We start from the raw sequence: 22,484 nt of genomic DNA on the forward strand, positions 1-22,484 counted from the left end.
TTCTGAGCCACAAAGGCCAAGTGCAAGGGTGAAAAGAGGCTGAATGGACACCGGGTGGCACGGCCCCGTGGGCCAGATCGGAGAGGCCAGGTCCTCGGGCCAGGCAGACGCAGGCGTGGTCGGGGCGCCCTCCCACTGTCACCCTTTCACCCTTGGTCTTGTGACTCTGAATAAACCCTTCCCTCTCTGCATTCACTTTTGGTATCTGTGAAACATCTGACTCTGTTGAGTTGAATTTGTTTTGTCTTTCTTTTCCTAATACCCAGAAACCCTTCATCAAACAAAAGCTTATCCAGGAGGCCTGACCTAGAGACTGGATGTGTCTGGGCGGCTCTGGCTGAAGTGGGGCAGGGTCCAGAGTCCTGCCCCGGTCTGGCTGGCACTTGCACAGCCCCTCCATCTCCCTGGGATGCAGACACCCTTCAGAGTAAGTCACTTCCGGCTCAGACAGCCTGAGGCTTCAGTTCCCGCTGGGGGTGGGAGGCAGTCCTGGGCGTCATCATGAGAAGCTGGGCGTCCCCCAGCAGGGCTGTGCCCTTGGCCCCACGTGTCAGCACACAGCTGCAGCTGCCTGTGGAGAGCAAGTGGGTTGTGACCAGACATGGTATCTTTACTGCGTTCATATCCAGCCAGGGACACCGTCCAACACTCAGTTCTAGGAAAGAAGTCCGAGGCACTGCACACATTCTGGAGGTGGGGTGAGGGTGTCCCTTCGTGTCTTTGCCATCGCTGAGGTCTCCCCTGCTAAGCAGAGAAGGGAAGAGATCATTTATTAGGGCTTTTTCTGGATTGTGGAATCAACCTTGTGTTTCTTCAAAGTGCACTGAAATATTATTCAGCCTTAAAAAGGAGGGAAATGCTGGCACATACTACAACGTGAGTGAGCCTTGAAGAATCTGGCGAAGTGAAATAAGCCAGTCACAAAAGGACAAACACTGTGGTTCCACTCACACGGAGTGCTTGGCGTAGTCGGAGTCACAGACGCAGAAAGCAGAACACGGCCCCCCCGGGGCTGCGGGCAGGGGGCAGGCGGGGTCCGCGCTGATGGGCTCGGGCTTCCCCTGTGGAATGACGAGGCGTTCTGGAGGGGGCGGTGGTGATGGCTGCACGACAGTGTGAACGTGCTGAAGGCCACCGACCTGGTCATTTAAATAGGGTAGGTATTGGTAAATTTAGTTATGTATGTCTTACACAAATTTCAGAAATAAGTCATTTTTCCAAACATACTATAATACAAACATACTGTAAATGCATTATAAAAACGAAGTTGAGCCAATGAAATGGAAAGATGTCCAAATGAAAAGTGGAAATCAAGCAAGCTGCAGACCTGAGTTACAGTATGCGCCCTTTAAGATGCATCTGTGTGTGTGTGTGTGTGTGTGTGTGCGCGCAGAGACAGCACAGGAAGGTACCTCTATTTGTGTAGAGGACAATGTCACAGATGAGAGAAACCAAACTGTTAGCAATCCTCACGTCTGAAGGAAAGAGACTTCCAGGCCACTTCCATTTTCTGCTGATGCACTTCAGTGTCGTTTAGCTTTCTGTCACGCGTGTATTGCTTTTGTGAATAAAACCCACAGCAGCGAAGGCTCTCGAGGAAGGACTCTCCGCACAGTCGGCTTCTGCCTGGGGTCCAAGGCCCTCGGGCCGGGGCTCACCGGGCTGTGCTGATGCTCTGAGTTCCACTCCGGACCTGCTACCGGGAACGGCGGATATTCTCTGCCAGTCTAGAGCGTGGGGACGACGGTGCCGTCACAATGTGAGCAAGCACAGCGACAAGAGCTGTGGGAACGCGCGCTCCCCGAGCCCCTCCTGTCGCTCAGTTCCTTCCTCAGCACAGACATGTTAGATCTGCTGTCCTGTCCACTTGTGCTTCCTGCGGAACAGAAGGGGCAGCCAGATGCCGCCACGTCCGAGCTGACCCGCCTCTAGGCGAAGGCAAAGATTTGGGGTCCAGCCCGTGTGACTCAGGGGCTGATCCACCCCGCCTCATGGTTCTCGGACCAGATGCAGGCACAGGGGTGGGAAAGCCCGCACCGTGCCTGGCCAGGGGGCGGTGGGGAGGAGGGGCAGTCAGGCACCGCCCCTCATGGCACCGAGGAGCCACCGCCAGCATCCATAGCTGAGGCTGACCCTCGAAAGAGACCCTGAGTCGGGCCTGGAGCCAGCTCAGCCCCAGTGTCTCATTTGACCTTCAGCAGGCTGTGCCCCAGGGCAGGTGCAACCAGCACCCCCCGCCACCTCCCCTCCCCTTGCCCCAGGTCTCATGCTCCAAAGGTGTGATCAACACCTGCACAAACAGCTCCTGCCTCCGGGAAGTGGCGGGCGGGTGGCCTGGGAGACGGACACGTCCTAGAAACCACGGGGACAAGGACATGGCCTCAGCCGGCTGGAATCAAGGTCAGGTGCCTGTGGGAGAAACCGGGAGGGCGCTAGAAATTCTGGGACATGTACAGCCTCTAAACAAAATGTGACAGCCATTAACAGAACGAGCAAACAGAATAAAAGCGAGCAGCTGAGTACAGGTAGGACTTCACTGCTGGACCCTCCAAGCCCCCTTCCCTCTCCCTGAGGCGAACACTGGGAACACCCGGAATGTCCGATTTTCTCTGTAGGCTCCGGGCTGTTTTCCCTGCATTTACACACGGGAGCACGCATGCACACACAGAGGACTTCTTTCTCTTTCTTCCCCACACAAATGTGCTTCCATCTTAAGCTTCTCCCTGAAGAGGACCTGACACCTGCTTTCTGTGATAAAGTAAGTTCCTGATCACGTCTTCCAGAAAGCAGTACCGAACGCAGGCCCGCCCGGGGTAGCCTCGGACTGTAGGCAGGGGCCTTGAGTCTGTGCTCGGACACAGCAGAACAGAAAGGGAGTTGCTATTGTCAACCCACAAAAAGAGGTAAGCTGAGGCAAGGTCAAAGTTGTCAGAAAGATGAGTTTATTCGGGAGGGCAGAGGAATTGCAATTCGGGACACACCAACCACAGCAAAGCCACAGGTCTGTCAGATAAAGGTGTGGGGCAGGCAGTGCTGATGGGCAGGAAATGGGAAGGGAGGAGAGTCCAGTTAGAGTCTAATGAAATAAAAATAAATTTGAAGAAAATAAAACCAGAGCCCAGCCCTGAAAATCCCCCGAGCAGACAAAACCAGTCCAGACAGGCAAACAAAGTTCAGGTCAGCCTGCCTTCCGAGAACAGCCCAGCCCGGCTCGTTCCCTGTTCACGGCTCTGGAAGGCATAAGCAGACCTTCCAAGGGCGGCGTGAGGCAAACCTGACCAAGCCTGGAGCTTCCTGACAACGACGAGGAAGGGGGAACGGGGAGTTAGACTCCGTGTTACACAGACTCCCTGCCTCTCAATCCAGTCTCATCTGACCCACACACACTCCAGCACATCCTGGGAACAAAGCCAAGGGCCTGGGTTTCTGCCTCACTCTGCATCTGAGACTTCTCATCCTCTTTAAATGGATGGAAAGCTGTCTTCTTGATGCTTCTTTGCAGCACGTGCAAGGGGCCAGCACTGCTTGACCGCTCACCCCAATCTCCAGGCAGCACCTCTTCATCACGTCCACGTTGGACCCGGCCGCCAGGGCTTCTGGCCACTGGAGACGTGCTGACGCGGCGACGTGGCTCCGACCCCGACAGCGCTGTAACCGCAGAGGAGGACTGCGGAAAACACCTACAGCAAGTGAGTGTCACTCCAGGACCAAGAGCGAGAGAACGGAAATTAAGTCCTCAGGCACCAGAAATACAGAGAAACTCAGAGCAGAAACGCAAAGCCAATTCTGTGGGGCACAGAGCAGACCTCGGGGCTCAAGGCTGGACGTTCAGTGCCCACGCAGCGAGCTGGGCCCAAAACATCCAGCTACAGCTGTGCAGATCCAAGTGTACCTGAAAAACATGACCAGGATGTGACAAATCCCAGGCCCCTGGCCTCCACTGGGGCCTTGACGCTGCCCAGCTCATGTCCAGTAGCCCACTCTGCCCTCCCTCCCACAGCCCAGTGGAGATCGGAGCCTGTCCAGCTGCCCTTGGGCCTCGCCAGCCCCGTCACAGGTAGGAAGTGCCTCTCCCCTCCCTTGACAGAAACCCTGGGCCATCAAGGGAAGACCACTCCACCGTTTGCCCCTCAGCGTCTTATCCCACCTGCCCGGCCTCGGAGATGTCCTTCCTCCTGCACAGAAACAAGCCCCATCCAAGCCCTGACCACGTCACCCCTCTCACCTTGGGGACCCCCGTCCACTCCCCACCTCTCTGTGCAGGCCCTTCACCTCTGCCCTGTTACTGGCTCTTTCCCTTAATCACGGGATCCTGTCGCATCTTAAAAGAATGTCAAAACCCTTCCCTTCGCCTCAGCGTTTCTGTCGCTGTGGCCCGGCTCGCATGGATGAAGTGTGCGAGCCGGGGCCCCACACCCGCCACCATCGCTCCTGGTCAACCATTTCCTCTTCGACCCGTGGAAGCCTGGGTCCTGCTTTCCCATCACCGGAAGTAAAATCTGAGGGACACCGGACAGGACATTTTCTGCATCTGACACTGATTGTCCCTCCCTCCTCTGCCAATGTCCCTCCCCTCACTTCTAACCCCTCCTGTGGTTTTCTTCCCTCCTCCCTCAAAAGCTGGTGTTCTCTGGGATTTTTTTTTTTAAACTTTCCTTTCCTGGGATTTCATTCACTACAATGGCTGCAACCAGTCCATGTGAGCTTGCACATTCAGAAGCCAGCTGTACATCCTAAATCTGTCCTCGGAGACCCCAGCCCACACGTGTAAGTCCACCAAGATCCCAGGCATCTTGCAGCAGCGGGGGCTGGTGCTCCCGTTCCCCCAGTTCTGTGCAGGTCTCCTGCTCTCCAAAAGCCAGCCCCTGCCCGTCTGCGCCAGGCAACACACCCATTCATCTTCATGAACGTCGGGGCCAGAACGCCTAGAAATGAGCACCCTGCTAGGAGGACTTGCAACCGCTGTGTGAGGGGCACTGGGCTATGAACACCCCAGCTACCTCACTCCTTGGCCTGGGCGATTCTGGGGTTCGCCTTTTGCCCCGTTCCCAAGAGTCCCCGTGGAACGCAGCTCCAGAGTCGCCGGTTGCCCCAATATCACACCTTCATCTGCTTCCTCCTCCTCACATCACCTCTGCCCTCACTCATGTTCTTTACGTCAGCCCACTCGCCACGCTCACTCAAACCCTGGCTCACACTCTGCTTCCAGGGAAACCCAAAGTGAGACACTCCTGACCTGCAGATGCTTACGCAGCTCGCCGTACTTTCCCAGCTCTTCCCTCCCCTGCTCCTCCTGCCTGCTGCATGACACCAGCTTTCAGCCAGAGCCAGGGGCCCAGCTCGTCCTGCCTCGTTGCATGTCTGGTGGGCTTTTGCGTCTTAACATCCCTGGAATCTCCCTTCTCCCCCGTCACGACCTTAGCTAAGCGCTCCTCCAGCTCTTCCCTCATCTTCCCAAGCCCAGCCTTGCCCCTCTCCAGCCACCTTCCTCTCCTCCAACACTGTTTCCAAGCTGGCAACCAGTTCATGTATTTCCTCTGATTCACGTCTTCCAAAGCCCCCCGTTGCCTAAGGAGAAAACCAGCACTGTTCCAACGACACTGGAACCTTGAACTCACACACACACCCCTCAGATACTGGCCTTGGCCGGTGGTCCCCACACGCTGCCGATCAGAGCACCTGTCAAGCACCATGGCAACCGTGTGTCTGCTCGTCTGGCTCCCCAGCCAGGCTCTCACAAGAGGCCACCGTAAAGTTTGTCCCTTCCTGCACCCCAAGCCCCTACAGATCGCCTGGCATGTAATGGGAAGCAAATCCATGCCCTCGAGTCAGCGAAGAAAAGAATGAATGAGTGAATGCAATGAGCTGGTGCGCCTGCTTTTGCTCATCCAACATCTCCTCCCCTTCGAGTGCCGGGGGGGTCCCCACTTTCAGAGCCTAGCAGGAGGCCAAAACGACCCTCCAGCGGCGCTGCGCAGGCCACATTCTCGCTTTTCCAGACGCCTTGCTCTGGCTCTGTGACCAAGGTTCTGCCAACCAGACCCAGTGTGTGGGACTCAGACGCAGTGAGGCCGAAGGTGGGGCTCAGGGCGAGCGGAGCTCAGGGGAGGGGCCGCGCTGCTCTGCCTCTGCCTCTGCCTCTGCATGTGCGCCTCTCTCTCCTTCTATTTCTCTGCCTCTGCTCTCGCTTGTTATTTCCCTTTAATTCTCTCTGCCTCAATCTCTCTTTTATTCTCTTTCCTTTTCTTTCTTTCTCTCTGTCTCTGTCCCTCTCACTTTGTCTCTCTGTGTCTCTTTGTCTCTTGCCATCCCTCTGACTCCCTCTGTCCCTGTCTCTCTCGCTCGCAGGGGTGCGGTGGAAGTGTCTGGAAGGTGCACGTCCTGGGGCCCGTGGCCTTCTGCTGGTGGCAGCAGCAGTGAAGTCCAGTTCCTGGGCCACAGGGGCTGCAGCCCAGGGCCCTCTGGTGGAGGGCAGACACTGTTCCCGGAAGCCGAGCTTATAAGCCGGGTCCTCCAGGCGCCCCGTGATTATGTGAGCTACTCCATGTCCTCGTAAGAAACTCCTCTCTTGCTTAATCAGCCAGAGCTACTTTTGTTGCTTGCAAATAAGAACCCTGACGGAGACATTAGGAAAGCTGCCGACAGAATTACCGTGAAAATTAACAACAAACAAAATATTTTCTAAATCTTTAGAATGGATGAAGGCTTGAGAGCAGCTCAGAGATTAGCTAACACGGTTAACCCCTCAGTTGGACAGTTGGAAGAGTAAGCTCCAATCCGTGCAGCTCAGCGAGACTCAGCCCAGCCTGGATCCCAGGCCTCCTGACTCCAAGGGCCCACATGACAGGTTCACCTTCTGAGAACCCATAGCTGAAAACTTCCCGGAAACACATGTCCAGCTGGAAAAAAACAAAGGCTGGATGTGAAAAGATTCTCCGTTTCATATGTCATCAGCTACCACTACACACCCATCAGAACAGCCAAAGTCCAGAGCCCTGGCGACACCGGACGCCAGTGAGGACGTGGAGCCGCAGGAACCCCACTCTTTGCTGGTGGGGGTGCAAAATGGTCCTGTCGCTTTGAAAGACAGTTGGACAGTTTCTTACAAAACTAAACACACTCTGGCCCTATGATCCAGCAATCACACTCCTTAGTATTTGACCAAAGGAGCTGAAAACTTACGTCCACACAAAAGCTCACACACAAACGCTTACAGCAGCTGTATTCATAATTGCCAAAACTTGGAAGCCACCAAGGTGTCCCTCAGTAGGTGAGCTGGTAAATAAATGATGCTACGTCTATAATGGAATATTATTCAGCACTGAAAGAAATGAGCTTTCAAGCTATGAAGACACACGGAAGAACTCTAAATGCTGTATATTACTAAGTGAGAGAAGCCAATCTGAAAAGGCTACGTACTGTGTGATTCCAACTCTATGACGCTCTGAAAAAGGAAAACCGATGGAGACAGTAACAAGATCAGTGGTTGCCAGGGGCTTTGGGGGAGGAAGGAATGAACAGGTGGAGCACAGAAGTGTTTTAGGGCAGTGAGGCTATTCTGTACGATACTATAATGGCAGGTACACAACGTTATACGTCTGTCCAGCCCATAGGAGGCACACCACCAGGAGTGAGCCTGAATGTAACCTACAGACTTTGGGCGACAAAGACAAGTCAGTGTAGGTTCATTATGGTGACAGATGTTCTACAAATGTTCTGTCTGGTGGGGATGTAGACAGTGGGTGAGCCTGTGCATGGCTGGGCCAGGGGTTACATGAGAAATCTCTGTAATCCATCTCCTAAATTTTGATGTGCACCTAAATTACTCTTAAAAAATTGTCTTGATTTTTTAAAATGTGATAAAAGAGGCACATAGATTTTAAAAGATTTCATAGGTGCATTAATTTAAAAAACCCAGAAACTAGAAAGGCTGGACCAACCAAGGACAAAGTTCAACCACAGAAGCAGAGTCTAGAGAAAGCAGCCTTCACCTGGGGTGAAGAGGGGGAAGCCTGGGGCATCATGTAGAGAACACAGTCCAGCCAAGGGGCCTGACGCCGGCTGCAGCTTCGCAGCCGGGCAGCCACCAGCTCAGCACCTCCCCGGAGCCCTCCCAGCAGGAGGGGTTCTAGCCCAGGTGCCTTCCCCAGGAACGCCATCTGAACTGCCCAGCTAGGACACAACACAGAACCAGCAGGAGGAGCCGCCTCCAGGTTCCCGGGCTGAGAGCTGGATCCAGCTGCAGCCAGCCAGAGAAAAGTGTGTCCACGTGACTCACAGACAGGACTTGAGACTTGACATGAGGGTTATTTATTAGAATTTCACTCGGTGGATTGCGACACCACCCTTCAGATTGGTCTCTGCGATTGGGCAATCCTCTAGCCCTATAAATAGGGTGCCATTCCAGCCTCTGGAAGCCGCTGGCAGCTCAGCCTCCAAGAAGCCACTCCTTTCCGGCATCAGGGCGCCCGCCAGCCACCATGAGGGTCCTCTACCTGCTGCTGCTGACACTCTGCCTGCTCGCCTCGCCGCTGGCCGCAGGTGAGTGTTGGGCCTGCAGAGCACGCTGGCCCCAGGGCTGGGAACTCGGGCAGGTTCTGAGAGCTGCCTCTTGTGTCCTGAGGACGGAGCAGCAGGAAGGCATCCCCACAGCTGAGCCCTGCGGTGGCAGCAGGCGAGACTACTGGGCCTGCAGCGTCTGGGGCGTTCCTGACCACTAGGAGCGAGCCTGCCTGTCAGGAGCATCCCCAGGCTGACTCCCCGGTGCCGAGAGAGGCCCGGCTGCAGGAGGGACAGACTCCCATCTCTCCCGGTCTGTCTCTCAGGGCTCCCTTCGCTCTGCGCTGGCAGGGATGTGGGGCCAGTGCCAGGCAGCTCCCAGCACCTCCCAGCTCTGTCTTTGTCTCAGACACCCAGAAAGTATCCTATGGGTAAGGGGCTCACCTACTCCATCTGCAAGACAGCTCCCCACACTGAGGTCAGCATCCCGGCCAGTTGGGAGGCCAAGCTGCTGCCCATCTCTCTCCAGCTCGCAGGGTGGGGCCTCCCAGGTGCCTCCCAGGTGCCTGCTGCAAGCAAGGTGCCGCCCGCCCCGCCCACAAGACCAGTTCAGCCGGAGCTTTGACTCACCTGCAGGCAGGCAGGCAGGGATCCACCTGTCTTAAGAAATCCATTCACATCCTCCAGGATAAGCCCTTCCCTGGAGCCCAGGAGGGGAGCGCTCTCTCAGGCCAGAGGAGGCCAGCTCCTCTGGATCAAGGCAGCAGTGTCCATGATGCAGGAGAAGGTGAAGCACATTTTATCGCAGCCCCGTCACCCACTCACCAAGTGACCCTGAGCAAGTCACATATTTAGTTTCCTCAGCTGACAGCTGAGGGGGCTGTGGCAGATGGCTGTAAAAGCATCCGCGCTCTGGGGTTCCCTGAAAGGTCCAGGTGTGCTTTTCTCCCGGCCACGACTCTTATCATGCGGACATGCCTAACCTACTCCAGGTGTGCCTCAGGGCCCCCGTCTGACCACTGGGCACAGAAGCATTCCAGTGCAGAGGTTCAGTGGTTCCAGCTGGAACCCGGTAGAGAGGTGGAGAAATCAATTCAGTGGTTTTTCAAATAGAAACTCGCAGCTGGGCAGGCCACACAGCTAGGGGCCCTGCAGTTCAGTGTGCTGTCTTTTTAGCTGCGTGTGCGCGTGCGCGTGTGTGTGTACTGAGCAGCTGCGCAAAATTCCTTACTGAAGCTCAGTTCACACTCAAAAATGTTTGAAAGCCACTATGTTAATGTGAAGAGTTATTCTCAGTCTGTGACCTCTAAATATGATTATGAGCATCTCATCCAAAGCACAGGAAGTAAGTTTCCAAGGATATGCAGGAACAGCTAAGCTCACTAACCGCGCCGCACAGAACTATCAGTGACATAACGGGGCACCCAGGGTATACCGCGCTCGCTGAGATACCCCCAGGAGAAGCGTCTCTGACGACAGGCAAACCCTGTCCACACAGAACCTTCTGGAAACGGATTCTCAGCAGGGGGCTCGGGACCCTCGGGACTGGTCGCCGACACCCGCTCACCTTCTGTGAGGGGAGGAGCAGCGCCCACGTACCCCGCGGGGCTGAAGCCGGGCGGCCTTGAGCACCCGAGGCCTCTGCAGGCCCAGCTCCACCTTTAAGGTGCTGCCACTGTCCTGACACGGTCGCATCTTGAAAGAGGCCACAGGGAAGGGCAAACTTAACACAAGTGTTTTCTAGAGGGGTGTCGGGTGCCAGGAGCCACTGTCTGGAGGGGAAGGAGAGCCCCAGGTGTCTTCTGCCTTAGAACACGTGGTGTCCCCAGCCTGTGTCTCCCAGCCCTCACCCGCTCTCTGCTCGGCTTCCAGGCACCGTGTGGGGTGTTCTGTGTTGTTGTTGTGCCACTGCTATGAGGTTGTCACTGCCGCTGCAGCTGCCCACAGGCTGTCCCCCCACTGCCGACCGATGGACAGCTCGGGGTCAGTGCAGGAAGCCGAGCTGCTCAGCCCAGCCTCACACCCGCCCCACCTGAGCCCCCAGGGTCGGGGGTGAGTGCATTCACCCCCTTTAGCCCCAGTCGTTTCACAGGTGGGGAAATCAAGACCCACATGACTGGACGAGGGTTTCTCAGTCATTGCAGGAAACAGTGAGACTGACGTTCCCTTAGGGGTTCTCATCACTGAGAGAAGAAAGAAACGGGTTGCCCACTGTTACTGCACACAGATGGTTCTCTGTGAACACAACGATGTCACAGTGACAAGGCGGCCCAGGTCCCTTCCTCAGCTGGACGGGACCCCAGCCAAGGTGTCTAGAAATCGAGACAGGTGGCAGTTGTTCCCTCACAGATTCAACAAATACTTAGTTAGGAGCTACTGCGTGCAGGCATTGCCCTGGGAACGTGGGGAAGGCCAGGAAAACACAGCCCCTGACCTTGCGACCACACATTCGAGAAGCAGAGCATGATGAGAAAACCGATTGTATGACTAATCACCTAATTACAAACGTGCTGTGAGAGGCTGTTAAGGGCACGGGGCCAAGAGGACCCCTGACAGTGGGGCTGAGCTGGTCTTGAGGAGCCAGGAAAGCTTTCTTGAGGAAGCTGAGAAGGGAAGGAAAAAGGGATGTCATTTTGATGTTCACAGTATTTTCCAAAAAAAAAAATTCCTTCCCAACATTTAAGAGGCAGGATATGCTCCCCCAAAACCAGATTTCCATCTTGTCTTAAGAACACAAAAGATGTGGCAACAGTGGGCTGCAACTAAAGAGTGGCTGTGCCTCTGGACGGGCACCCTCGCCCCAGGCCCCACCACTCCCTCTCGCCTCGCCTAGCCGGTGGGTACCTGGACTTGCAGCCCTGAATTACATAAACTGGTGAGAGGGGAGAGGGCAAGGACAAACCAGATGGAAAGATGTGGGTATGAAAGGCCAGAGATGAAAAGAAAGAAAACAAGAGCTCTCACTTTGAATTTAGTCCTCACGGCGCCCTAGGGGGCGTTATCCCCATTTTGTAGGTAAATAACTTGACTGGTAAACGGCAGAGCAGGGACTCAAACCCAGGCCACCTCCAACGCCACCCTGCCAGCCTCTCAAAGCACAGAGGGCGGAGGGCGGGGGTGGGAATCAAGTGAGGCCTCGAGTGGCAGGAAGCGCATCTGGGCTCGGGGACCCCCAGAGGGTTTGTTTTGAGTGTTTTTGCAATAACCTCTTTTACTTTTGTAGAAAGTGATATATACTTATTTTTGTTGTTGTTAAAATGTCTTCCTACTTTATTATTTCTTTAATTGAAGTCTGGTTAGTTACAATGTGTCAATTACTGGTGTGCAGCACAATGTCCCAGTCATGCATTTACATACATATATTCATTTTTATATTCCTTTTCATTAAATGTTATTACAAGATATTGAATATGGGTCCTTGTGCTATACAGAAGGAATTTGGGGGGTTTTTAAACCTATTTTTATATATAGTGGCTACCATTTGCAAATCTCAAGCTCCCAAAAACCTGGAGAGTGACACACTCAGAAACAGCTTCTCTAAGGGGCTGGTGTGCTGCGGCACGGAGGCTGGTCAGGGGCTGGTCAGGGGCTGGTCAGGGGAGGCGGCGAGGCTGCTCCTCCCGTACACAGAGCCGTTTCCCTTACAGCTGCACTTTTTTGCCAGATGATCAGCAAAATTAAACCAAAATTAGTGCTCCTGACAGAGACATCGCCTGCTCATCAGGACCCTTCTCTCATCTCCCTCCGGGATACCACATGCATTCGCGGGAATCCAGGCTCCAATTTCCTCACCTTTAAAATGAGGGATTCAGCAGAGTGACTCCCAGCCCCGATGTTCAGTGGCCCTCCACCTCCACCTCCACCTCCACCTTGCCTTCTCCACACCTGAGTGCCTCACTTTAATCCCCACTCCAACCTGCTTGCCTGAATTCCTTCCACCTATCAGACCTCGGGCAACAGCCACCAGGAATGTGCCGGCTACGGCCCCGGGATCCCATCCAGAAAAACATGCTTCCTTAGAAACAGGCCCCTGTGACCTATGAATCAGGCTTGACGGAGGCACCTGGTTAGCAATGCAGGAGAAACTCAGCTGGCCTCCAAAACACCGGTCCCAAGTGCCACCTGAGGCACTTCAGAGCTGACAAAAGCAGTTCCCAGGGCACGGTCTCACTAATTGTCCCCAGAATCTGCGTCACACGGACTGCTATTATCCCCACTTGATAGCTGTTTTGCTGTGAATCTCAAAGAGACTGACTTTTCAAATACCCAGCCTGCAAATAACAAGAACTCGAATCCAGCTCTGCCTCCAGACCCTATATTCTTTCCCCACACCTCCCAAGGACCTCTGGATATGTCACCGGGCGCATGGGTTTATCTTAAGGGTAATCTAGATGAGATGGAATTGAATTAAAACTTAACAATAACTTAATGTGAATTTAATAAGAGGCATTGCAGGTTGTCGACGGCCAGCATGGGTTTTGGGGCGAGCAGGGACTCCAGGGGTTACATGTTTGTGAAAGTGGACCCCAGACCTTCGGTTATATCCTGGTTTGGTTTGCAGTTTTGTTCTTTGTTTTGCAGGAGTGGCTTGTATATATTTGATTTCTTCCCCAGATAGTTTGAAAGAGGCGAAGTCTGTTCCTCTCGGGCCCCCACTGACCGCCTGGACAGCACCAGCCCCTCTCCTAGGTTGACAATTTTATTTTAACGCCCCCAGTGGGAGGGAACCCACATACCGGGGAGCAACCCTTCCCCCGGCAGGACTGCCAACCAACCACCTTGTCCTGATCGGGGAAAGAGCCTCGCCCACCTGCCAGGGCCCACGCGGCCCCCATAAGCTTGCTTCCCCCGGACAAGTCCGAAGACGTGTCCACACAGGTGTGGGGCTCCACGCTGGCGCGGAGGAAAGCTGGGCTGCCTTCTCCGGCTCCTTCGCCTCTGCCTCCGTGTCTGCTCCCCTCTCATCTCAGATCCACGGGTCATGTGAGCCCTGCCCTGACCCCTGGCACCCTCCGAGCCTGTGTGTTCACTGCTGGCTCCGCACTGCAGCCCCGGCAGGAGAGCGGGTGGGCGTCCTGGCAGGGGCTCGGGTCTCATCTCCTCCAAGCCTTGTCGTCTCCGCAACTCGCTCCACACTAGCCGGGAGGTCTTTTCCTCCACAAGTGTATATCCTTCAGTCAGAAGCTCTCCAACTTTGCCTTTAACATCGTCCTAAAACATCACCTGCAGCCAGTTGCAGGCGCCGGTCCAACCTGAGTGCTGCACGTGAGAGGAGAGCATCGGGAGCGGGGGCCCACCCCCCACAGCCTGAGGCCCTCCCTTCCAACCTCGGGGCCCTCCACTCCTCTCTCTCCTTCCCTGAAAGGCTCAGTGAGAAATTTTATTTTTGTGGCTCTTTTATATGAAGTTCAAAAACCTCGCTCTGTGTTTCTAATACATCTTCTTTATAGACTTACTTTTCCACCGACTCGTCCTTGATCCTCCACCGTCTGACCTGCACAGGCGGTCCCGTCCCAGCAGCCCTGACAGCTGTCGGGGCCCCTCAAGCAGATTCATTTCCTGACGACTCTGTAACCGGCAAGCTTCTCCTGTGCTCCGTGCTGCGAACATCCTTCCTCTCTTTTCTCCCCAGACTATTTCCCAGTTAGTTCCCTGCTACTTCATCACATCTGCCCTTCATTCAACCAACACCTATCATTACACTTGACTTAAAAAACGGTGAGTGTTATGGTCCCACTTGGGTGGGATTATTAACCGTCCAGCTGTAACTGGCCTCATAAAGGTAGAGTTTGAAAGAGTCACTCTTTTCACTGCAAGTGTAGACACTGCTTTCCCATCAGGCCTGCTCCCCCCTCCACCCTTCATTCTTACCTATAAGCAAGTCTCCTCTTTCCCACGTTCCTCTGGCTCACGGTGCTCCAGAGGCCACCACGTGATGTGTCGGGTTGTGTTTCTCAGGCCAGCTGAGTGAGGGCCAAGACAAGAATAAGCAAAAGTCCAGGCAAGTGCCATCCTTAGTGGGAAAGGGGAGGAGGGGGTGGGGCTGTGAGTTGTCTGAGGAGCTCCTGTGCCCAAGGAGTGGACGGAAATGGCCCAATGCGCCAACGGGAGAGGACGTGGGAAGCTACACGTAGCACAGGATGTCCTCGGCGCTGGGAATACGCAGAGGAAACGTTTATTTTTTTTCAGTTTTTTAATTGTAAAATATAACATGCATCTGGAAAAGCACATAAAACACGAGCTTGACGAATTATTATAAAATAAGCACCCCAGTAACCCCGATGTAAGGCAAGAGCCGGGACTCGGCTGGCACGAAAGGAGCTCTCCTCCCCAGGCACGGCTCCCTCCTGCCCCCGAGGGCGAGCAGCCCTCCTCTTTAGGGCAATAACTTCCTGGATTTCTTACACTCTTACCAGGTGAACATTCAATCACAGAGCATGGTTTGTGCATGCGTTTCAGATGTCTGCGTATCAAGAGCTGGTGGCGTGGCCGGGTGGCAGGACGTGCTCACGGCACTGAACTTCAGTGCACAAGGCCAAACCATTCTCCGAAGCCTTTCTGTGCCAACACACACTCCCGCAACCAGTGAAAGGAAGTCCCCGTCCCTCCACACCCTCCACACTCACGCTGACCCTTGATGATGCCAGTCATTCTTATATTATAGCCGTCCGGCGAGCGTAGTGGCATTGCCCTGGAGTTTCAATGTGCGTCTCCCTCATAAATAAGAAGTCGAGCACTTGTGTATATAATCACCAACCATCTTTTGTGAAGTGCCTGTTCGTCCTCTGCCTCTGTTTTCTGTCTGATTGTCTGTCTTTTCTTTAATGCTTTGTAGTAGTTTTTTTATATACTCTGTAGAGAAGCCCTTTGCCGGCTGTGAAGCATTGCAAGTATCTCCTCCTGTGTCGTGCCTTAATTTTTCACCGTCTTCATGGAAGCTCTCTCAGAGGTTTTCCACGTTATTTTAATGTGGCTAAATGTGTCACATGTTTTCCTTTAGGGTTACTGCTTTTGTTCCTTAAGGAATCTTTTTTTTTTTTTTTACCCCAAAGGCATGAAGAAAGGCTTATTGTTTTTCCTTTTACAGGCAGGCTTATGATCCATCTGGCAGGGGTTTCCCACGCGTGTGTCTGGTGTGAGTCAAGGGTAACGTTTTTCCTGTTTCACTATGAATATCCAGTCGTCCCAGAACCGACTACTAAGAAATCCACTTCTCCACTGTCCTGAGCCACTGCTGTCCCACAGCAGCTCCCCACACGCGCACGGGCCTCCCCCTGCACTCCTTATGCTGAGACTTGCCTGTTCGTCCTTGCATCTTCAGTGCATAGTCTGATTACAGTGGCTCTATAATTAGCCTCATAATCCAGGAGAGCACGTTCTCCCACCTTCTCCTCCAGGAGTGTCCTGGCTATTCTTGGATCTTTGAACTCCATATGAATTTTAGAATTAACTCATCAAGTCTCACTGAAAGAACCTCCTGGGATTTTCATAGATTTGGGTTAAATCTGCAGATTAATTTGGGGAAAATTGACATTTTTACAATGACCTTCCAATGCTTAAATAGCATTTCCACTTATTTGGGGCCTTTTTAACTTACAAAAATACTGTATTTATTGATGGAGGTATTGCACATAATTTCTTAGATTTATAACTAAGCATATTTGATGCTATTCTATATGGTGTTTTTATTTTATTTTATTTGTTCCTGTTGGTTGCAATATACAGAAGTAAAATTCTTTTTTTGTATATTGATCTCATATATAGCAAATTTGATAAATTTTCTTGTTAATTCCTTTCAGACTGCCTACATATAATCATAATGTCTGCAAATAGAGATAATTTTCCTTCTTCCTCTCTGACCCTTGCACTTTTTACTTTTTCTTATCTTGTCCCCCTGGCTAGCACCTCGAGCACAATGTGGAAAGGCAATGACAACAGCAGCTGTGCTGGTCTGACGGTCAATCTCATGGGACATTTTCAGTGCCTGACCTTTAAGTGTACTGTTTGCTGCAGGCTTCTGCAGGTGTTCTTTGTCAGATTAAGGACGTTTCCTCCAGTTCCTTATTTGTTAGAAGTCTTATCATAAATCAATGTTGAATTTTTCCAATATTTTTCTGCCTCTATAGCGATAATCTAATCATTGACTGATCAGATTACAGGAACATCTAATCTCTCTGGGCCTCAATGTCCTGGTCTGCAAATTAGGGAAAAGGATAAAATGCAACCATAAATGTGTTAGTTCCCCACCAAGGGAAAGATGATCAGCCTCAGAATCTTGGAAATGGATCCCATAGTATAGTCTCCTCAATTTTAAATTTGAGAAGCTGGGCTCAAAAGTTTGAGTGCTTTGCTAAAAATCACACATGTTCCTTCCAGAACACGGACTGTAACTAAAGTATCCTGACCCTAAACATGCTGCTATTTCTTTTGTGTCTTATAACACACTGGATCCTTGAAGATAATACCAGAAATGAGTTCTTGGTAATTGTGATGACACCATGATCCACCAGCAGAGAGGGGGCGTGAGAATGGGGGTAGAGGTCAGGGGGTTTGCATCCGGTCCTGGCTCTGCCTCTGGAGCTGCTTGCCCCGGGGGGTGTTGCCGGACCTCAGCTTCTTCATCTGGGGAGAAGATTATAGAGAAGTTGAAGTAGTTGAGCTCACAGGTCCATCTGGTCTCTAAACATCTATAGTTAACTGTACTTGGCTAGTGTAGTTTTGACTAATTCAAATATAAGTCACCACGTGTAGCTGGGGCTACCCTACTGGAGAGCACGACTGTGTAGTGCCAGTGAGACAGGGGAAGCCTCCTTGCTGTTGGTAGCAGGGACACATCTATTCATTCCAGGACTCAGACTTCAGGAAGTCTATCCATGAACCTGAACACGTCCAGAGGAGACTGAACAGGACTGTGAAGGGCCTGGAAACTAGGCACTGAGAAAAATGAGAAAAAGAAGGCTTTTAGAGAAGAAGAATGACTTAAAATGGGACTGCCTTTTGAGTGATTAGACTTATCTGTATAAAGCAGGGAAAGAGCCACTAGCTGGAAGTTATTGAAAGGACAATTTCAATCAGTATAAAACCCAGCTTTCCGGCAAGCAGAGAGCAGAATGCCGGCCTCCTAGGTTGGTAATGACCCACTGCATTGGTCATGCCGGGCTGCCACAGCAAAACGCCGCAGTGCGGGTGGGTGGCTTCAACAGCACACACTTGTCTCTCACAGCTCTGGGCGGCAGAAGTTCAAGATCAGGGTGAAGACGGGTTTGGTTTCTTCTTGACTGGCAGAGGGCTTCCCTCTCTGTCCTCACACAGCCCTCCCTCTGTGTGCTCACACATCCCTCGTGTCTGTCTGTGTCTAAATTTCCTCTTCTTATAAAGACACCATCACATGATTAGGGACCGTCCATAAGACCTCATTTAACCTTCATCACCTCTTGAAAGGCTCCATCTCCAAACACAGTCACATTCTGGCGTAACAGGGTATGAACCTGAGGGGGCCATAACACTCATCAACAGAGGCACACAAAACAAAGGCTCGGAGCAGTGGCCACTTACCAGGGGTGCCAGAGGGTGGCTTTTTCTGTTGGATACAGTGAAAGACGAGTCCAGAGACCTTCACATTATGGTTGGCAGGAAGAAAATAAATTTTAAATGGGAAAATGATGAGAGCATTATAGAGTAGCTGTAATTTCAACCTGACATTAAAGGATCTTAGATTTCAGCAGACACAGTGATGGGGGAAGTGGGGGATCAGGGATTCAGGCCAGAGGGACTTCTAAATGGCACAGGAGTGAGGGGAGTTTGGGAATTCTCCTGGAGCTAGAGAGATGCTTCCGCACTCCTGGAACAGACGGTGGTGTTCGGGCAACAGTGCGATGTGGTAGGACGTCCATTTGGCAACTAGCTCGAACTCCCTGCACACCTTAAGGCCCTCTGGGCAGGAAAAATCCCACTCAGAACCCTGCTGCTTGTCCCTGGCTTTCGTTTGGCCAAAGCTGGCAGAGACCGCAGACAGAGGGGCTCTTCAGATGTCTCACTGCCTGAGCGGCCCCACAGACCAGCTGGGTGCAAAGACCTTGGAAGGGAAAACTGTGTGAAGTGGTGCTCTGTCCTTTCACCGAGTGTTTACAAGTCCCTGCGGCTGTAAACCGAGACTCTGAAGTGCCTTCCTTCCCTTCCCACAGGTGTCAGCCTCCTTACAGGTCTCGGCCAGAGGTCTGACCACTACATATGTGCCAAGAAAGGGGGGACCTGCAACTTCTCCCCCTGCCCGCTCTTCAACAGGATCGAAGGCACCTGTTACAGCGGGAAGGCCAAGTGCTGCATCCGTTGACTCTGAGCTGGAAGCCACGGCAGAGGACCCAGGGGCCAAGTGAAGTATTTGTACCCGTTGTTTTAATAAAAGAAGTTTTTCGAAGCATACCCACTTCAAACCAAAATGATGCTCGTGTCTCCTTTGGGAAGTGGTTAAGAGAGTGTGATGGTCGGAAGGGCAGACAGGCCAGGCCCAAAGCCAGGGTAGGACAGGACTGGGGGTGACGACTGGGGCTCTCCACCTCGTCTTACTGCCGGAGCTCCAGAGCCACGTCAGCATGAGACCAAGGACGTGTGATGAGGGGAGGCTGCAGCTAAAGGCCTTCCCTGGTCCGAGCAGAAGCTCATCTCAGCAGCCTGCTCACTAAGACAGTTCACCTGCTGAGCCAGGAACTGCTGCCCTTGCTCCTTCTGGGGCCTGGGGCACAGGGGTGGTTAACCCCAGCATCTGAGGACTAGTCCCTGTAAGTGTCGCTCTGTAGGCCTCATAGCTGGGTTCCCAGGTGACCATTTTTGACTCCACAACAATCACATGATCTGTTTACAGGTCACTTAGAAAAGCATCCTGTGCCACCCCTGCTCCCGCGTGCCATCGCGTCCGCGCCACTACCCCCGAGACGCCCACTGACGGGGAAGGGGCCACCCTCCCTGCTTTCCCCATTGACAAGCAAACAGATGAGGTGCTGGCTTGGGGTCACTGCCAAGGTCACTTCTACAGGAGCTAAAAGAAGAGGAGATTCCACAATGGGACAGGCTACAGGCAGAGCTCACCCAGCTGCATATGGAACCAGAGACCCATCCACCGCGGGGCTGGGAAGTTACCCCCTCACTGTCAGCCTCCCTCCCAGGTTCGCCCATCACCACCTGCTGCCTGTGTGAGCTGGCCCTGGGGGCCTGCCTCATCACCCCCTGGTCCGGGGGCAGCTGAGCAGAGCAAGACAGGACGGCTATGGGAGCAGCAGGAGCTACCAGCAGAGTCCCTTTGAGAAGGTGTGTTTCTGCCACTTGTCAGAAAGAGAGCAGTCAAGTCAGACGTGCAAACCCTGAAAGCAAAGCAGGTGCCTCCCCCCGAAGCCTGGAGAGAGGAGCCCCTGTGGGTGGCGGCAGAGGCAGGCTGCCCAGACCCAGGCGTCACCACAAAACAGGTGCAGAGCAGAGTATGGGCCCTGGGGCTTGAGAACTGGCCCAGCGACTCTGCCCTGTGGAAGCCAGGGCACGGTGTGGTTAGAGGCTTCCTGCCGCACGGGGCGTCTGCGGTCCACCCCGAGGCGTCTGTGATCTGCTCTGGACAGCAGTTCTCCCCAGGTGGCCACGACGCCACCACGTTCACCCAGACTTCCAGGTCTCTTTGTCCTCTGCACCCACGTCCATTTCTTTCACCATCCCCTCACACTTTGTGGCCGGTGAGTCCATCTCCCTTAGGTCTTCTCCCTCCAGTCACTGGGGGATCCCTCACCACAGCATCCAGGACCCACCACCAAAGTCGGTCCCACCGAAATCCACACTGATTTCCAAGTCATACCGACCTGGGCTTTTGGACAAGCGGCTTAACCTCACTGATCCTTGGCTTTCTGGAGAATATGAAAAGGCCCAGAATGAGTTCAGGCTCGGGGCTGACGATGAGCTCGCTCAGGTGCAGCACTGGCTTGGCCCAGTCCCCCGCTAAGCAGTGGCTGTGAGAACTTGGGGCTGGCAGCCCCCTCCCTGTGCTCTGCCTGGTGCTTGGAGGCGCAGCTGTGGGGAGGGAGATGTGTCATTGTCTTGCCCCGTGATGAGGAGCCTGGCTGGCCCCCTGCACACGGCTCCTCCGCCACCTCCTGCCCCCCGTCACTTCCTGCCCCCCGTCACTCACAAGCTGGTTCTGCTTCTGCGGGTTGAAGAGCTTCCCTCCGAGACACGGAGCCTGACTCACGGCTGAGTCAGAGCACGTGCGCAAGAAGAGAGAAGTCACGTGAGGCTGGCAGACCCCAGAGCCGCAAAGAACCACCGCCGTTCAAGCTGAGAAAGCCTGCAGAAACCGCTCACAGTGCAGGACAGGAGGAGACCCTGGGCTAAGCCCCCTCCCGCCAGCTCCCAGCCGTGCTAGGAAAATCCACTCAGTAGCTGTGACCCCCAGTCTGACTGACATGTTTCAGCTCACTGGTCACACACCTGAAATGTTTCTTCTTCCAAAAGCTGCTAACCTCAAGCAGTCCGATTCTGTACCGTTTCCGTAACTCTCAGTAAAGAACCGCCTTCTGTCTATTTCAAAGCTTCAGTCTCATGTCCTATTTGATGCTGTCCTGCCCCCATGAGGCTAGACCTCAGCTGTGGGGGTGCGAGGGATGGAAGGGGGCGACCACATCGGCCCCTCCTCCCTCCCCTTAGTCCTTTGGATGGGGCAGGGGTGGGGCATAATGCTTGCTCTCTCAGAAGAGCCACCTTTATTAAATCAGCAGGGTTTCTGCTCCCCTGGCCTCACTGATGCCTCCCTACCACTGGCTGCCTCCTCTGCGTTCCAGGCATCTAAAGCCTGCCTCTCCCGAGCTGCATCTGCTGGTTCTCCAGAGGGCCCTACAGAGCTCCCCCCGCTCCACTCATGGGCATGGAACAACTGGTCTGGGCTCAGTCTCTCTCCCTACCAGCCCCCAGCCTCCAGCTTTTGATATCTTTTCACCCAGAAGGTGGCCCGCTAGCCAAAGGCAACCAGATGGCCAAAGTCCAGAAATTTCAGGTCTCTGAATGCAAAGCAGTCGGTACACAGAGCGTGCACCCCATCCCAGCACCCAGCTCCATCTGTCCTGGTTACTTCCCTTACTTTTCAAGGCGCCAGCAGAATCTGCACTCCACCCAGTCACAATTCAGTGACGGCAGCACATGGAAACATCACCTCTACACTTGTAGGGAGGACACACTAGGAGCTCCCCACTAGGAGAGGGAGGGGTGGGCGGTGCAGAACGCTACATGCGGCCCTGGGGACATCAGACAGCAGGCGCCAGACGCACAAAACAGCGTGAGGAGTCTCTGAAGGGAAGCGGGAACCGTGTATGAAGTGACATGACATTAAACACCAGGTGTAAGTAATTAAAATGCTGCCACAGGTGAGGAAAAGATCATCAAGTCATTTTGAGGGAAAAAAAGAAGGAAAAGGAAAGAAGGAAGGAAGGGAAGAAAGAGAGAAGGCATGAGTTTTAGAATCTAGGCTGGTCATTTCTACAATTATTCTTTTCTTTCTTTTTTTTAAAAAAAATCATCTCTAAGCATTGCCACAACAAAGGAAAGTCACAGAGGACGTTACAAGTCCCTTAATCTACAGGGGCAGGAACATGTCTACAGCCTGTCAGTCTGCACCGTCCCGCAGGATGACTCCCCCAGCTCCCGAGCCCCAGACCTCACCCCCCAGCTCCGGGTCCGGGTCCGGTTCCGGGGGGAGCTCACATGTCACTGAGCGGAAGGCTCGCCTGCACGTGGCAGCCCTAACCTCTCCCGCTGTCACCTGAATGACACCTTTTAATTTGGCTCTTAAAATGCTTGAGTTTGAGCCTGTTCCACAGAACCGAACTGCCCCCGTGTGCTTCGGTGTGAGTCCCTCAAAGTCCTTTTCTCTGCACTTGCCAGGGAGCAGCCCGAGAAAAGCAGCCGCAGCAGAGCAACCGCGAGGAAAGTTATGAACGTGCATCTTCCGAGGCTCT

At 53.5% G+C, this 22,484-nt stretch overlaps 1 protein-coding gene and 1 long non-coding RNA gene across 2 annotated transcripts; one reads left to right on the forward strand and one right to left on the reverse strand.

Annotated features, from left to right (window-relative positions):
* Nucleotides 1-687: 687 nt before the first annotated feature.
* On the reverse strand, nucleotides 688-10,590 carry LOC140689526 (uncharacterized). Its single transcript, XR_012064567.1, has 5 exons — nucleotides 8,944-10,590; nucleotides 2,291-2,409; nucleotides 1,474-1,876; nucleotides 952-1,139; nucleotides 688-744 (listed from the first exon to the last, which is right to left on the reverse strand). It is a non-coding gene; the product is annotated as an uncharacterized lncRNA (long non-coding RNA).
* DEFB1 (defensin beta 1) lies at nucleotides 8,389-18,921 on the forward strand. Its single transcript, XM_006198066.4, has 2 exons — nucleotides 8,389-8,541; nucleotides 18,684-18,921. Exons 1-2 carry the CDS (start codon nucleotides 8,481-8,483, stop codon nucleotides 18,830-18,832), a joined length of 210 nt encoding a protein of 69 aa, XP_006198128.1. The 5' UTR covers nucleotides 8,389-8,480; the 3' UTR covers nucleotides 18,833-18,921.
* The last annotated feature ends 3,563 nt before the right edge of the window (nucleotides 18,922-22,484 follow it).

Source organism: Vicugna pacos, chromosome 26 (genome assembly GCF_048564905.1).
Source record: "Vicugna pacos chromosome 26, VicPac4, whole genome shotgun sequence".
NCBI lineage: Eukaryota > Metazoa > Chordata > Mammalia > Artiodactyla > Camelidae > Vicugna > Vicugna pacos.